This window comes from Camelus dromedarius, chromosome 23 (genome assembly GCF_036321535.1).
Source record: "Camelus dromedarius isolate mCamDro1 chromosome 23, mCamDro1.pat, whole genome shotgun sequence".
In the NCBI taxonomy this organism is placed as follows: domain Eukaryota; kingdom Metazoa; phylum Chordata; class Mammalia; order Artiodactyla; family Camelidae; genus Camelus; species Camelus dromedarius.
In genome coordinates this window covers 27,301,876-27,318,777 of record NC_087458.1, presented here as the reverse complement: position 1 = coordinate 27,318,777, position 16,902 = coordinate 27,301,876, and the positions used below count along the sequence as shown (strand labels likewise).

The following is a 16,902-nucleotide window of genomic DNA, read 5'->3' as shown; positions in this document are numbered from 1 at the left end:
GAAGGGGTGGCGTCTGATCACCGTCTCTTCTCGCCCAGGCTGGCCCTGCAGCACGGGGACGGCCACGTCGTGGATTACCTGTCCCAGCCGGTCATCGACTACATTCTCAAGAGCCAGCTGTACATCAACGCCTCGGGCTAGCAGCCACGGGGCGCTCCGCGCCGCTCCACTCTCGCCTGGTCCTCCGCCAACACACGGGCCCCTCCAGCCTCCGTCGTCGGCCCCCGTCTCCCTCCTGCCTCCATCTCCTCCTCTTGACTGTTCTCCCCACTTGCTGACTCAAGCCCCCACAGTGTGGGGCGCCTGCAGAGAACCACGGCATACCCTACTCCGCAGTCATCCTCGGACAGACTTCCCTCCGGGCTCCGCGTGGGGTGGGGGAGGGGCGGGCGGGGAGTGCGGTCCGCGGAGGTGGTGCTGGCGTCCGTCTCCCAGCATGCTCCCGGGAGGCGGCTCTGGCCCGCGCCCTCCCGGCGTGCCCTTTGCCACAAAGGGCTAACTTTCTTTCTTTCTTTCTTTTCTTTTCTTTTCTTTTCTTTCTTTTTGCTTTTTGTTGTCATTGTTCACTCCTCATAGAACTTGGATCAAATCCGTGTCCGTGGTTCTTTATGTCTGCAGTCTTGATGCATTCCCGTGGTGTTCCTTGCCTTCTGCTAGGAGACCGCAGCCAGCCTCAGCTCCCGGAAAGTGTGGGAGGGGTAGGCCCAGTGGGCGAGGCTGAGCCACCTCCGCTCTCCCGATGCCCCCCAACCATCCACCCCACCCATCCACCCCACCCCCAACACCCGCACAGCAGTTTGGGGTCAAGATTGAGACTTCCATGTTCTGAAACATGGGCTGCAAGTCTGGGGACAGTAGGAATTCCCAGGAGAGTTTGAGTCCATTTCCTTAGTTTCAGAAGGCCATTTTTCCTGATGCTCTGGGCGTGATCACGCAGAGCCAGCCCATTCCCGTTTCTTGGTGGCATCTGTAGAGTTACTTACTTGGGCTGTGACTGATGGCAGAGTGTGGGTTCCCTGCCAGCCCAGGCATTTCCAAGGGACCTTCAGATCACCATGGAAGCCCTTGGAGGCCACACTTAGCCACATTCCTGCCTCTGAGAAGAATCACATAGGCAACACAAAATCCCAATGATGCAGTCCTCTCTGAGATAAAACACGCTAGGAATTCACTCAGTCCTAGAGATCTTTGCTAATTGGGATGATTTATGGCCTGTTTGGCTGGGAAATGTCTCTGTCATAATGCAAGTCCAGGATGACCTAAGAGAAAGCAGTTTGTTTCCCTGATGCGAACCGGTGGTTCTCACCCACTCTAGCTCTGGAAACGCAGGCGCTGCCTGAGGTCAGTTCCTTCTCGAGAAGCCATGCCTCAGCCTTGTTTCTGAGCCCAGCAGCCACAGTCATTGCCTGAGGAATTCCGCCCGGCAGGGACGTGGGTTCACAGAACAGAGATCTCGGGGGAGTTTCAAGAGCCACTAAACTCTTTCACAGCTCTTCTTCCCACTTTTCTACCTTCCTCTGCTGCCTTGCAAATAGTTTTGACAGACTCTGTCCTAGTCATTCAGACCTCATTCGTGTCCTGCTTGGAAAACCAAAAGGAAATTACTCTCTTGTGCCCTGTGTCTCTCATCCAGTCTCTGGCTCTTGGGTTTCGGGGTTTTTGAGGAATGGTCCCTGAACAGTAAGCTAATTTATCAAAATCTAGTCCCAGCTATGGCCCAGGAGGGGTCAGGTGGGATCTGACACCAGGGACGATGCTCTTCACCACACGTTTCACCTCTGTAGCATCCTCAGTGGCCTCCAGGAAAAGACACTAAACTCAACGGAAGAGTAGCATTGGGGTGGGGGGTGGGGGTTATTCCTCTTGGATTGTGAAAATCATCTCGAAAGGACAAAAGTAAGATCCTATTCTTGGGTCTCAGTGTTTGGCTAAGGATCATGGAATTAAAAACTGAAAAAAAACTTTTAGAGATTAATTGATCCCACATTTCTTTTAAAGATGAGGAAGCCGAGAGCCACTGAATTAAATGACTGGTCCAAAGTCACACAGCAGATATAAAGGCTGGCAAAAGGATAATGTTTCCCTCACCTTCAGGTCATCACACCCTTTGTTCCCCATGACACTGACCAGGTGACACATGATTTTCAGCCTTTACCTGGCATCTTTCTCTTAAATTATGTCTGTCCCAGATACTCCCTGCATATGGAATTGTGCTTGCCAGTCCTGGGGGAGGATGTGGTGGTGAGGAAGGCTGTCGCTAGGATTCCCTGAGACATCAACAGCTAGAGATCTCAACAACTTGGAGAAATCCCAGAAGGTGACCCTCTGAATCCAAGAAAGGACTGCTTTGTGGAAAGCAAAGACCCAGAAGGTACTCAAGATGACACTAGTGCTGCAGAGAAAGACAGAAGAACGAGCCTTTGTCTAGGCAAGACAGTCATAAGCCAGGAAATGAAACAAATGGAAACAGGGAGCTGGCTCCCTGGGGAACACACGTTTTCAAGGCTATGGAGTTTGTGGATAGCGTTTACTCTGAAGATCCGAGTGAGCAGATCTGAGAAAGACCAGATGTCTTTTGTCTCTTCAGTCCACTCGGACTCTGCTGGGCTCTGTGGTCAAGCCCTGTCTAGTCCACAGCCCCTGGGAGGAACGGGCTGGCTCTGGCATTCAGTGTGGGGGCGAAAGGCGGGTTGGAAGGGAGAGTGGGCTGGGCTAAGGTAAAGAGCAGGCGCAGAGAAGTAGATTTCTAGGAATGAAATGGGGCAGATCTTATCCTGATGAATTACAAGCATTGTGTTAAAATACCTTCTCTTTAATACAAGGAAAAGCGAATCCCCTTTTGGGTAGAATTGTCCATTCCCTGCCCTGCTCCATTCTTCATTTGCTAGGGGACAGTCAGAGTCCCTCTCTCAGTCCAGGGCGGGACACGGTGGCAGTGACCCAGCCAAGGCCAACAGCAGAAAGATGACTCAGAGTTTGAAGTAGTGCCCCAGGATGGCCTGACTTCCACTCTGTGGTCCTGCCCCTTCCTACAAAGGTCAGCCTGAGGGCTCAGAGGTTATGAGAAAGGCATGGGCTAGAATGATTACTTCAAGATGGGTCAGAGCCTCATTTCCTGCTACCAATAAAAAAACTCCCTCCCACTTTTATGAAAGTGGCTGATATGTGTAAGAACGGGCCAGAGGGAGACCCTTTGTGTCAATGACTCTCTCCTCAAGGAATGGCCCCGGGGAGTGGGAGGGGGTGGGGTTTGAGCTGCTAGCTGGAACCTCTTACGTCTCCCCCCTCCCTAAGCCCCTCCCCAACCCCAGGCAGCCTTCTTGCTTTCATTCTCCTTGAATGTACTTGGGAACAGGGGAGGAAAGTCTCTTACTGAAGTGCCTGAACCCCAGAACTAGAGCTTTCAGAGACGCTGTTCTTCCTGACCCAGCTTGGCCAACCTTTCCCCAACATTCTAGTCTCGTGCTCCAGCTTCTCAGAAAGAATAAAAGAACTCACTGTTCTAATTAAGTAAAAAGTGAGGCTCCGTAAACCAACTACAGCAAAAAGGTAGAGAAATACAGGGAGAAATGACTTGTATTTTACTAGCCCAAATCCACACTCCCAAACTGAGAAACGCACGCATATCCACACGCACACACTTCAGCAGACCAAGAGAGAGAAGCATGTTATTATATTTTGTTCATCAAAAATAAATCAGTAGACTATGAAAAGCTCGGGGTCTCTCCCAAAGCTAAGGCAGGATGGCGGGCAGGTGAGAGGGGAAGGATGGAAACAGGGGTCGATTTTGTAACTCATCCAGTCCAGGCACCCTGGGGATGACATCGCGGGAAAGAGGACGGATGCGCGCTGTCCATTTCACCTGATCCACGCCTCGTCTTCGCGTGGCTTCTGTGCTGTGTCGGTTTGGAATGTCCGATTTGCCTGTACCGGTCAGTTAGGCAGGAGTTACCCTCTTTCCTTCCTCCTTCAGTCTAAGTCCGGGGCCCAGACCTCAGCTGGATCCAAGCAGGCTCAAGGATTGGCATGGGGAGGCGGAAGCTCTTTTCAATCACTTTTTGGTCATTGAATCTGCCATTTTAAGATTTGCTTTATGGAAGTCAACACAGTAATAAAAACTACATTCGAGTTGCAACACCACCTCACAGTGAAATATTTTGAGTAAAATTTTGTTGCTAGGATAGTCACAGGCAAAAGTTTTATCGGCAAAATGTTTCAATCATGTTAATAAACAAGATGAAGCTACTAGAGTCTTGTGTCCTGGTCTAGAGTCTTGTCTGTGAGTTGCAGCATTAATCCCTTTTTCTTCACAGTCTGACTTGGCAGGCACCAACAGCTGTAAGAATGTTTTTAGAGCAGTTTGTCTGCCTGGTTTAGCTGACGTCATATGTGTAATATGGAAGCAGCTACACCCAAACCCAAGGGTCCTGAGTAGGGAAGAATATTTAACAGATTTGTCAATTGTACCTAAGTTTCTCAGTTTTTTTAAAAAAATAAATTTTAGGTTGTACCTAATCTGTGTGGTCCAGCATTAGCTAGCTTTGGATCCTTAATGAAATGAGTTCTTTGCGAATTAAAAATATATTTGTGAAAAATAGAAACCTGAATAACTTACTTTTTGACATAAAAGAATCTCAAGGAAGACAGAAATTGTTAAACTCACAGCTGGTTTTGTTTGGCAAGGCAAACAAGCAAAAAATGAAAAAGGTGGGGGAGGGTGTAGCTGAGTGGTAGAGCGCATGCTTAGGACACACAAGGTCTTGGGTTCAATCCTCAGTCCCTCCGTTTAAAATTAAAAAATAAAAACCTAATTACCTCCCCCTGCAAAACAAAACAAAATTTTAAAAAATGAGTAACTTCATTGTTCAATCGTGCTGTGAGCATCAGTTCCATTTCATTTTCAGTTGGGACATACGTTACGTATGGGTTTAAGTCTAAATAGTGATCGCCATCAGCCAGTATCAGTCATGATTCAGAAGGTAAAATGACGAGTTTCCCATTCAGCCAGCTCATTTAAGGCTCAGCTCCTTGTTTGTTAGATTGGTTGTGTTTTTTTGTTTTTTTTTTTAAGTCATTTTGATTCTTAGTATCTTTTTCCTCAAGACAGAGATTAGTCAACTTTGTGTGTATCCATGTGGGTTTGGTGGCGTATCACGCTGGTGCTCAACATGGCTTATAAATCGGTGGCTTGTATTTATGTTTGCTGTTTTGGTCACAAAGCTAAACACTTTTTTCCCCTCTGTCTTGAGACTACGTAATGATTAGATCTTGTTTAAAACTGGGTATAAACATTGGTTTATTTTGCTTACTTACGCTAATTTATAAAATATATACTCTAAACATGAGTTGACATACATGTACATACACATTTTTTCCCTTATGACCCATGAGTAAGCTTCAGATCTTGGAACTTCCTGGAAAGTTCCGTGTAGCCCATAGTGTAAAGAAAGCAGAGCAAAAAAAAATCTACTCTTTGCTTTCAGGTGGGAAACTTGAACCACAGCAAGAACCTGTAACATTGCCATGCCCATGCAAAGCATTTTTTAAAAGACTGGATAAACATATTCCTGGTCCTTGAGACTTGTTCCAAACATTGGACATTACTGAGCATCTTCTTAGCCTTTTGTCCAGCCTCCCAGGAGTCCTGAAAAGAAACCACATCCTGGGGTAAGATCAGAAATACACCTGCTATGAAGTTATGGGCGGTTTTACTTCTACCTGCCTCTCCAAAGAGAAATCCCCATGAGTCAAAGTAGAAGAAATGTGTGGCAGCCTACCCGTGGCACAATTAGTCAGAAAACTCTCAGAGAAGCACAGGAGAGTTTTCACTGCAAATCATAAACACTGATGAGAGACGAGAAGGGCAGTGCCCTTTACCCGGCAGCGTCGGTCAAGGCTGGTAATAGAGTCTAACTCCCGGGTAGGTTCTTTCTTTTTTTTTTTTTTTAATGTCTATTTTATTTTTCACTTTTTACTGTTTTTGTGGGGGGTGGTAATTAGTTTGACTTATTTATTTATTGTCTTAATGGAGGTACTAGGGATTGAACCCAGGACCTCGTGTGTGCTAGGCACGCGCTCGGCCACTGAGCGATACGCTGCCCTCCTGGGTAGGTGATTTCTAAGCCGCAGGTCCCTACTCTCTTAGGGACAATCTGCCACGTCCTCAGAAATGAGGGAAGCATTTCTGTATCAAGGGAGTCGCATGGGTCACTTCCCCTTTTCCCATCTCTACTCAGGGTCATCTCCCATTTGTCAGGGAAGACATTCTTAGGACTTTCTTATCAATCTATCCCACTGAGGAATCCTTTCATCGTTGTGTGTTTCTCGGTTATTAACCGATGGGATTCGCCACCAAGTTCCCTGGAAGATGTACTGCCTCATCCTACACTTGGCGGGGACAGACAGCCAGGCACTAGTGATGCCCTCTGCCCTCTCATAGTACAGAACCATCACTGAGAAGTGGCCTCCTCCCAAGCACTATGTTTCCCAGACCCTCTGCAAGGTAGATGGGGTCATCTCTGACCAGATGCGGGTCTGGACCACGAGGTGTGAGAGAACGTGAGGTGCGGCCCCCCCAGGCCTGACCCACGCAAGCCTTCCATGCGCCTCCTTCTTCTGTGGCTCTTTTCCTTCCACTGGGATGGAGATGATTGCTAGGGCCACCATAGAGGTCGCTGTTGTAAACGACAAGGTCCCTGGATGACTGTGGAGGGCCAGCCTGCCAACCTTCTCCCCATCCAATCTCTTATGAGAGCAAGGAAAAAAAAAGTCTGCCATGAATGAGTTACACACATTTTTAGGTCTGTGTGATACAGCAGCTAATCTAATCGAATCTGTAGGATACAGGAATGAGTGTTCTAAGGCAGGATTAAAAATTCACTTTCAGTGAAGGTAAAGCAAAGTGATCAAAGGTGTCAGAAATTGGGAGGTCCATGTAGACAGGAGCAGAATCCTTTCCCCAGCCGCTTGGGTAGATGGCCAATTCAGGATCTCAATTAAATTTTAGTTTCTTAAAAAGCATGACACTGTACCTCAGACCATTGAGTCTACCTTCATTTTATAGCTGATGAAGGAAAAAGACAAAAATGTTCATTATAACCCCCACCCTGCTCTAGTTGCTCCAGAAATAAATCCTTCTTTTTGCTTAGGAGACCACATCCATTAAATCTCATGAAGTGCCCGCATGGTTGAAAAGGACAAAACAAGATGCTCAGGAAAAGGTGTTGAAGATGCTAATTCGAGAGCTCAGTGCTCTTTCTGAAGCGTTTTTTATTTCCACTGCTTTGGTAACTCCACCTTAAGCTTCGAGTTTAACAAATTAGAAACTGGCCACCATCTAAGAGCTGTTCTTTATTTAAAAACACGTCCATGAAAAGCCAAGGAAATACAGAGGTGAGGCAGTACCGAAATCTTCTGAGCCGAGGTTGGATGTGCCTCTGGTTTTTCCAGAAATCCCCACTGGTGTTATGACTCAACAATCTGTTGCAATCAGTTGTGGAAAGGGGCAGAGTGACAGCTGGAATGCAAAGAAGTGTGTACAACCCAGAGCCACCTCAGCTATTTGCCAAAACATCCAAGTGTCCCCATGGAAATGTCTTGCAACATATGTTCTATTGAGGAAAAGAGGTTGCAAACCAAGGGGTGATTGCAATAAACAACACTTGTGATGAACAGGATTTGTGAGTTAAAATTCTTTTTTATGGTTTGTCTTCCTCACTTAGACAACCCTATGAGGGCAGAGACGATGTCACCCCACTGTACCCCAGCCCCGGGCACACAATAGGAACTCAATAAACATATGTTGTAAGGATGGACGGATGGAAGGATAAAAGGATGGATTCTACCCAGCTCAGGTATGAGTAGGAACATTGTCTGCTAGAGGAAGAGAGAGAAAAAACACATAAAGGCATATAATTTCTAGGGTTTGAAACGTGGGTTGGAATTAGGACTGATCTTCTGGATAATTGCATCTCTTTCAATATCCAAGCTACATTTGCCATCACTTTGAAACCCAAAAGTAAATACTTTCTCAATGTTTACTTTGCTGGCAGGAAATGCTTTAACAAAAATGTAGTCTCTAAGTTGCTCGGCAGCATCAGGGAAGGGCTGTCACTCTCAGGCCCAGAGAACCCAAAGGTGGCAAGGTACCACCGCTCCAAGCGAGCCAGCCTTCCAGCTCCTCGCTCCGTCACTGCTAGCTTCTTCCAGCTTGACAGTGGAGTACGTACATGTTTATGCACCGGCCGGTAAGTGGGAGGCACTCTTATCAAAAAGAACACATCGGACACTATGAGGCAATAGCATTTTACTGGCCACAGTAGGACTGGAATTCACTCTCTGTTCTGACAATAGGAAGAATCTGATGCGTGGGCAAAGCCAAAAAAAGTTTCCTTTGGTCACATTACTCAAAGAATGAGCTGCCGATAACCCAGCAGCTCTTGTCCGTATGCCGGGACTCAGCTGATGACTGTTCTGAGGCAGACATCCGCCCCTGCAGTTTGTCCTTCCATCCAGTCTACCTTCTGGTGTCCAGGCCCTTGATGAGTCTCGTAGCCAATGATATTTGCCCCATTGCCCCGCATCAGGAAGCAAATAGCATCACACTGGTACAATAAGACATCTATCTGGCCAAGGTCTCCAGGATAGGACCAGGTTCAGTTGGCCTGAGCACGCGCATTCAGCGTGTTCAGATGTCCCCATCCCGCCCCACCCGTGTGAGCCGAGGTCTATGTCCCGAGAACCTCGGTCGAGGACTCTCCAAGGCAGCCTCAGTGCTGCTCGAGAGCCTGGGTGTTGTAGCAGCCTGGGGGCAGGTTGTCCTTAATGTTCTCCAGGTTTCTCACATCAGCCAGGATCCCGTCTATGCTGGTCTCCAGCGAGCGGAGGTGGCCCCTCTGCCGACGTGCCCTCTCCTCCAGCTCGGACATCAAGGGCCGCAGCTGGCTGTCGATCTGCGTCTTGGCTCGGAAAAGCTTCTGCTCCAACGAGATCAGCCTTTCTTCATCCACACTGCCAGGCTGGTCTGTTTTAGGGACCACGAAAGGAGTTAACAGAAAAAAGCTGTGGTTACATCTCCTTGAACACATGCGGGCCCTTTATACCCTTAACTAATTTCTGTTTCTACCTGCCCAGGTGCAAATAGTATGCCATACATTTAAAAGGCTTATTTATTTTTTAAATTTTATTATTTTTTTTAATTGAACTACAGTCAATTACAATGTGTCAGTCTCTGGTGTGCAGCACAATGTCCCAGTCATGCATATACATACATATATTTGTTTTCATGTTTTTTTCATTAAAGGTTATTACATAAAAAGCTTATTTTAAATAAGAAATAATCTAGAAAAAATTCTGAGTGCACCAGCCTAGTTACTGGGTTTTAAACAGTCCAGTTTAAGCCTCTGGGCTCTGGAGTTATGCCATATGAAGCTCGGAGTTATCTTGTCATATTAGGGTCAACAGCTCCTGCTCTGACAAGATGAAGACTGAAGGCCACAGGGGACTGAATACTGCCCAAGGTGTCTGCCCACGGCAGCTCATCCCTAAGATCAGAACCAACTCCAAATTACACTTTCCGAACCACCCTTAGGGAACAGCTTGCTGTCTTCTGTTAGAAGACTTTAGAAACTGGCTGGGCTCCAGGGTTCGGGGAAGCCAAGGTGTGCTTTGCTATTTGGGGGATGAATTCCAGCTGTCAGGAAATGGTGCAAGACTTCATTCTGGCCTGAAACAGTGGGAAACCGGCTAGATATGAGTTTATTTCCAATACGAAATGTGGTCACGTGTGTTCAGGTATGTTTTTATCCATAAATGATCTGAAACGAGCGTCAGCATGAAGTGCACCTGGCCAGACCCACTTGGGTGGAATACGTTTGAGTGGAGCTTAGTGACTTCAAACTCAAGGTCAGGTGCAGTGATGGCATTTGATTGGGGAAGTTTATTACACCTAGAGAGAGGAAACAGTTACTGTTCTAGAACTCAAGAGAGCAAAAAACAGCTCTGTAATAAAAATGTTGATCCAATGGATCAGCCTGGTTGCAGGGGAGAATTCCAGATTTTAAGGTCCTACGACATTCAGGGAAAGTTAAGCAGGCTTGGGGACAAAATGTCCTTGGGGAGGCAGCCTGAGCTTCTCAAAAACAGCAGGTACATTGGAGTGAGAGACCTCGGTTTGAATCCTGCCTCCACCAACTACTATGTGATCTGTGGGACAGTATTAAACTCCCTGAAGCTTCAGTTTACTCCTCTGTGAAATAAAATAATGAGAATAGTAAAACCCACCTCATGAGACCTTTAAAAGACTTAAATGATCTTACACCACGGAAAACCTGGCATAGTGACCGACAGCAGTACATGCTCGAGCGTGTCCCCACTGTCTCGTTTGCTCTTTAAAGGCCCTGTTAGTTTCATTACCGTTTCCAGAACACTAAGCAAAGCTGCTAAATTCTCAACTGGGGAAGTTGCTTTTCGTGTGTGTGTGTGTGTGTGTGTGTGTGTGTGTGTATGTGTGTGTATGTGTGTTTAAACCTTAGAGGGTATTTTAGTCTTTGGGGCTCAGTGCATCACAATGCCGACCCACCAGGATAACGACTCAGGCAATATTGGTCTCTCAGGGCTATGGTGACACTCTACCGAAAAATCAGGTTTCAAAGTCATTCAGTTGAACTGGAAAAGTAGAACCAAGCCTTTTCCTGAACGTCGCTGGACTCTCTGACCGAGTCCCTGGTTCCCCATCCGCCACAGTCCAAGCTTGATAAAACCGGCTGACGGCGGGTCTGACACCGGTTCTGTCTAAACACAGAATTTTAATTCAAATCAGTTTTCCTTTTGGAGGGACTCTGGGAGGAAGCCCGAGCTGCTGTCACATAGTGCCAGCAAATCTATTTTATCCCTAAATGTTTGCACTGTCCTGTGGACCAAACACCTGGACATTTCTTCTGGGTCATCTACCAAGCTTCCATAACTGGTTGTATCAAGGTATAATGTGGTTTGGGGAGGGAAAACCAGCAGAATCAGCAAGTGATCCTGACCTCGCAGACTGGGAGAATCTTCCCCCCGACCCCTCCCACAGCCTCAGAGCAGATGCCCTCACCTCTCCCCTCGGCCACCGCCACTGTCCCCTAAATGATCTCACCTGCCTTTTGCCTAACCTGCCTTCAACCTCTCCCTGACTCAGCCGTCCTAGTGGTCTTTCCTAAATATACAGCAATGATATTATTCCTCTGCTTAACACTCTCCACCAGATTCTCAGGATCAAGGTCAGAATCCTTAGCAGGGCTGCAAACTGGCCAGTCTTCTCTTTGGCTGTGAAGTTCGAATCCTGCCTCCACAACTTGCTGTGTGACCTTCGGGACATCATTAACCTCTCTGAGCCTCAATACACCTTCCCAAAATACACCCAATTTTTTGACCTAAAGACTTTTACCTCTAAGGGCAATAGGTGCTCAGTGACCCATCTTAGAGATGGTAAAACGGAGCCCAGAAAATGTAAAGTCCTGCCTGAAGTATCTGGGCCTGGAAACAAAGCCAATTTCCTGACACTCGTAAGGGAAGTTGAGACTCCCACTCAACAGGGCCAGGTCTAGTTAGGCTTCCGGGGAGAAGCCCTGGAACGTGGGGCTGGAAGGCTGCGGAGAGCCCGCATACCTATCAGGTGTAGGATGCCGTCCAATGTGTTGAGCGTGTCTTGGATGGTAACTCCAGCATTCTTGGCTCTGTTATCAACTCTCTGGGCTTCTGTAATTACCTGAGGAAAAGATACACACAAACCCACCCTGAAAGGGTGTTCCCGTACCGGCAAGTTCAAAGGGGCCTCCCGCAGAGAGCAAGGGGAACCCACCATCTGCACCGCGTCCATGTCCATGTCGAACTCCTGCTCCTTCCTTGCTAGTTCTCCTTCTACATCCCTCATCTCACTCTTCAGAGTGGCCAGTCCCTTCTCCATGGCCAAGGCTCCATCTGCTGTCACATTGGCTTCCAAGTTCAGACCCCCGATCTCCTGGGAGAAGGAAAAGAGCCAGGGACGGAAGGAGAGAGAGGAATGAGACACAAAAACATCCCAAAGACAACGGCAGAAAAAATACAGCTGCAGCCAGGCTCTGATGGAGTCATTTAGATGAACAATGAGAGAGTCAGACTTGGGGACACGACACACCCTTCCCCAAGCTCTGCCTCAAGCAGGTTAACCTCGGGTACGGCCCTAGGGACTAGGAGTGTCCTCGGTCAGACACTGCTCCCCTCTGAGGTCAGTCTCACCACATGGAGACCGAAATAGGAGCCAGTCGGGAAACCCAGAGGGCGAGAAACTCACCTCATTCTCTGTCACGTTTCTTTGTTGTCACTGTCTTTTGAATGGCTTAACTCCCTAGGACAGTTAAGTCTGGGTTGCGGAGAATGAATGTGCTACAGCTTTGACTTTTGTTTTTATCTGGACAAATCTTACCAATATCTGTACCAATAAGCTAGGATTTAGCATCAAGTTGCAGGTGTCTCTGTGCCAGAAGCCATATAAAGAGAAGCACATGAAACTGGTGTCTACCCTCAAGGGACCTAAGATTTGAGGTTATTTCTGGAAGTTACTAAGTGGTTCAAGACTGAGCCCACACCATCTAGATACCAAGAGTTTCTGCTGAGTTTTCTAGAGTTGCTTAAGCTTTCTAGAAGCTGTGCTTAAATAAGATCTACAAAGCTCTTTTCCAGTTGGGAAGCATTTCTTCCACAGTAGCCTTTAACATATGGGTTGGAAATGTTCCTAGACTGTCCCTGCCCATGACACTGAATGTTCCTTGAAAAAAAGGGCTGAGTCTTTCCCATGTGCATATCCCCAGCCCCAAGCACAGCGCTGGCACAGAGCGGAGGGTAAGAGGTCAATGAGTAAGTGGAGCTAAGACACAGGACATGGGGACAAGGGATCGAGAACTGCAGAATTTCAAAACCTTGAATCATAACGCTGCAATACACATGACCCAGCAATCCTACCCCTGGGCATGTATCCAGAGGGGACTTCAATTCAAAAAGACACATGCACCCAATGTTCACAGCAGCGCTATTTACAATAGCCAAGGCATGGAAACAGCCTAAATGTCCATCGATGGATGGCTGGATAAAGAAGTTGTGGTATATTTATACAATGAAATACTACTCGGCCATAAAAAAGAATAAAATAATTCCAGTTGCAGCAACATGGATGGACCTGGAGATTGTCATTCTAAGCGAAGAAAGCCAGAAAGAGAAAGAAAAATACCATATGAGATCACTTATATGTAGAATCTAAAAAAAAGACAAATGTACTTATTTACAAAACAGAATCAGACTCACAGACATAGAAAACAAACTATGGTTATGGGCGGGGAAAGAGGGTGGGAAGTGATAAATTGGGAGTTTGAGATTTGCAGATACTAACTGCCATATATAAAATAGATAAACAACAAGTTTCTACTGTAGAGCACAGGGAACTATATTCAATATCATAAGAATAAGATATCATATAGTCACCTACAATGAAAAAGAATATGAAGATGAATCTATGTGTGTACATGTATGACTGAACTACTGTGCTGTACACCAGAAATTGACACAACAATGTAAACTGACTACACTTCAATTAAAAAAAAAAACACTGGTATAGTTGGTATAGACTGAATTGTGTCTGGCCCAAAAGATATGTTGATGTTCTAAGCCCCAGCACCTCAGAACGTGACCTAATCTGGAAACAGGGCTGTTGCAGACGTAATTAGGTAAGGCACGTCATACTGGAGTAGAGGGGGCCCCAAATCCAGCGTGGCTAGTGTCCTTATGAGAAGCGCTGGAGACACCCAGGAGGAAGAGCTGCATGTGATGACAGAGGCAGTGAAGACTCTGCAAACCAAGGAATGCTAAGGATTGAGGGCCACCCCCGGAAGCTAAGAAGAGGCAAGGAAGTTGCCCAGAGTCTCGGAGGGAGCATGGCTCTGCTGACACCTTGATTTCAGGCTTCTAGCCACCAGAACTGTTAAGGGAATAAATTTCTGTTTTAAGCCACCCAGTTTGCAGTGCTTTGTGATAGCAGCCCTAGGGAACTAATACAGCAGTCTATAAAAAACAGTCTTGGATGCTTCTTCCCGTGGTGTTGTCCAAAAAAGGAGCTGAACGTGGTGGTGGGGGCAGGGGAGGGGGTGGGCTTTAGCACTGAGTTAAGGACAGCCCTGTGAATCAACCCACAGAAGGGACAGCCAAGTAGGTCTGGGGCCACAGCAGGACTCTGAGCCCTCGGGGCACAGTGGGCACGATGCGCTCGCTCCTCCAGCGTGACCCTTGAGCGTGGAGCTGCTCCTGCCAGCCTGCGCCTCCATCTCTCTTTACCTGCTCTATCTTGCCGCTGATCTCCAGGGCCTCCCCGGCAGCCTTCTCTGCCCTCTGGGCATCGGCCGCAGCCCCGCCCAGGGCTGTTTCTGCTCGCTTGGTCTTGTCGCTGGCGTCTGCAACCTTCTGGCTAATATAGGAGAGTCTCTTCATGGCCTCTTCGGCTTCTGCTTTTCTGTCTTCAACCTGCAGGTCAAACTCTGAAACGAAGATAAGAAAACACTGCCATAAAGATGCAGATTAACTTACAAGCGGAGATGAAAGGGGCCGAGGTTTTGCAGAAAAATTACAGAAAGGGTGTTCATACTGCCTGGGGGTAAGAGTGTGGGAGGTTGTGGCCATCACTCCTTCTCATCGGGGAGAAAGCATCTTAAAGGAGACGACAGTCAACGGTCAGCCTGCCCAGGGCCCCCACTATTGCAAAAGTGAACCGCAAAGTGACTCAGAAGCAGGTGGACTCTTTGAAGACCGAAGTTTCAAGCCGGAGCCTTAAACCCTAAGCTGCCGAAGGCCGCGCACGAGGACTGGGCAGGACAGGTGGAGAGGGACTTTCTGCGAAGCGAAGCCCAGGACTTCAGGTTTCTTTTTTGCTCTTTAGTGAAGAAGCTTGAAACTTCAACCAAATCTGTGCAAGGCACAAACCCAAATTTCCTGGAATCTAGATGCTAGAATAAAGCTCCCTGCACCATCACCATAAAGCAACCTCGCTGGTTCTGTATGGGAACCAGCCAGACTACACCAAAAAAAAAAAAAAAGAGAGAGAGAGAAGAAAGGAAATAAAAAAGAAATATCTATATAGTAATGGGGTGTTGGGTCTGTGAGGGACCTTAGAGACATTTAGTTCAAATTTCTCCCTTTAAAGAGGGAGATTAGGGTCTGGAAAGGCTATGTGACTTGCCTCTGGTCACACAGCCAGCTCAGCCTGGTCTTGTGGTTCAGCAGAGATCAGAACCCAAGGCTTCTGACACCTGGTTCAATTCTTTCTACTACATCAAATATTAATAAAATGATTTTCTTCAGGAAGAGATTTATTGTCTATTAATACCTCCATGTGTCTGTCACTTGGAGAGGTCTGTGAGGATTCAAAATGAACCAAAGTTCATACTTATATCTTTAAAATACTCAAATGACCTGAGCCATGAAATGCTCACCTCTGAGATTCTTTAAGATGTTTTCAACTTCATAAAAAGTGGCATTGCCCATGCTCAGCGCTTCCTGGGCTCTGCTTTTAGCAAGGTTGGCACGGGAAAGCAGCTGATCTGATTTCTGCAATTAGGCAGGCAGAACAAGATTAGAGCAAACGCAACACACACCTCGGAAGTGCCCTCCTGCCAGCACAGCCACTCTGTCATGTTGCGCTCCATGCCGACAGAGGGCCGCGATTCACTGAGGAGTCTGGGGATGCGGTGGCAAACCCCTCCACAACCTGGGACAGAACTTTGTAACCCAGTGACCCAAAGGGATCCCACACACAGAGCAGTCTAAAACTCTGGCTCACTATCAGGGACAAGCACACTTTTACAAATCCTAATCTTAAACTCCAGACACTTCCTGAAGCCAAGCTAGGGGACAGAGCTAGACCAAAACTGGACCCAGGAGGCCTGAGTCCTAGTCCTAGATTTGAGGGCTGACTCCGTGGGTGGAGCTGAGCCAGTTACATTAGGGTCTCTGTATCTCAGTTACTTCCTCTATAAGCAGCAGTGCCACGACCTTCCTTAAGAGAGTTTTCGACGGTTCTCCTCACTGCATTTATTCACAGGGGAGGCATCCAACACATGTTCGTTGATTGAAAAATTAACACAGGGTACCTGTCTCCCGTTCTTCCCATTCTGTAAGAGCTTCTGGGTTTCTTCCTCCCAGCTTCCCAGGTTGCTTTGCACACGCTTGAACTCATCCATACGCTTGGTCACCAGGCTTGAGAGAGACTCTGCTTTTTGTCTGATCCTCTTCACTTCTACCTATGAGCCCCAAAAAGTGAATGAGCCTGACTTTCTGCTCACCAGTGGCCACATCAGCCTTCTTAGGACCTGACATCATTGTTCAAAAACAACACTCCAGGCCCCAAGTCTAACAGAAACAAAGCAACTGTCCTCACGAAAGCCGGGCAGCAGGGCCCCCAAGCGTCACACAAGGTTTGTGTCTGGTTTTTATCATTATTTTATGAATTAGCTTATACACACATGAAAACATATTACAAACATTTGAGGGAATCATCAGTGCTTTCTGCCATATGTAGAAAGCTGAATCTTAATCTAGTAAGTTTGCAATAGTTAAAGGAATTCATGACAGAAAAAATGCAAACCTTCTGAGAAAAACAGAAGCTTTCTGAGTGGCTGTGCACAGAGATGTGCTATAGGTTGGAACCAAATGTAAATATAAATTTTTATTTATAACAATTTCCAGAGGGGGGCAGGGTATAGCTTAAGTGGTAGAGTGCATGCTTAGCATGCCTGAGGCCCTGGGTTCAATCCCCAGTACCTCCATTAAAAATTTAAAAATTAGATAAATAAACCTAACTACTTCCAGCCCCCATATATATATAATTTTCCTCGGGCTTCAATG

The 16,902-nt window shown here is 47.1% G+C and overlaps 2 protein-coding genes across 4 annotated transcripts in view; one reads left to right on the top strand and one right to left on the bottom strand.

The window, feature by feature from the left end:
- Nucleotides 1-4,462, top strand: part of NMNAT2 (nicotinamide nucleotide adenylyltransferase 2) — a 183,626-nt gene extending 179,164 nt beyond the window's left edge. For all 3 annotated transcript variants that reach the window (XM_064478081.1, XM_010988526.3, XM_010988527.3), the window contains exon 13: nt 39-4,462. In XM_064478081.1, coding sequence (XP_064334151.1) covers nt 39-141 — 103 coding nt within the window. In that variant the 3' untranslated portion in view covers nt 142-4,462. The remainder of the gene's footprint in view (nt 1-38) is intronic.
- A 3,826-nt stretch (nt 4,463-8,288) lies between these two features.
- LAMC2 (laminin subunit gamma 2) overlaps nt 8,289-16,902 on the bottom strand; it is a 54,272-nt gene continuing 45,658 nt past the window's right edge. The window contains exons 18-23 of the mRNA XM_064478070.1: nt 16,149-16,298; nt 15,492-15,606; nt 14,341-14,540; nt 11,840-11,998; nt 11,647-11,746; nt 8,289-9,022 (exon numbers count right to left, since the gene is read on the bottom strand). Of these exons, the coding sequence (XP_064334140.1) occupies nt 8,769-9,022; nt 11,647-11,746; nt 11,840-11,998; nt 14,341-14,540; nt 15,492-15,606; nt 16,149-16,298 (978 nt within the window). The 3' untranslated portion in view covers nt 8,289-8,768. The remainder of the gene's footprint in view (nt 9,023-11,646; nt 11,747-11,839; nt 11,999-14,340; nt 14,541-15,491; nt 15,607-16,148; nt 16,299-16,902) is intronic.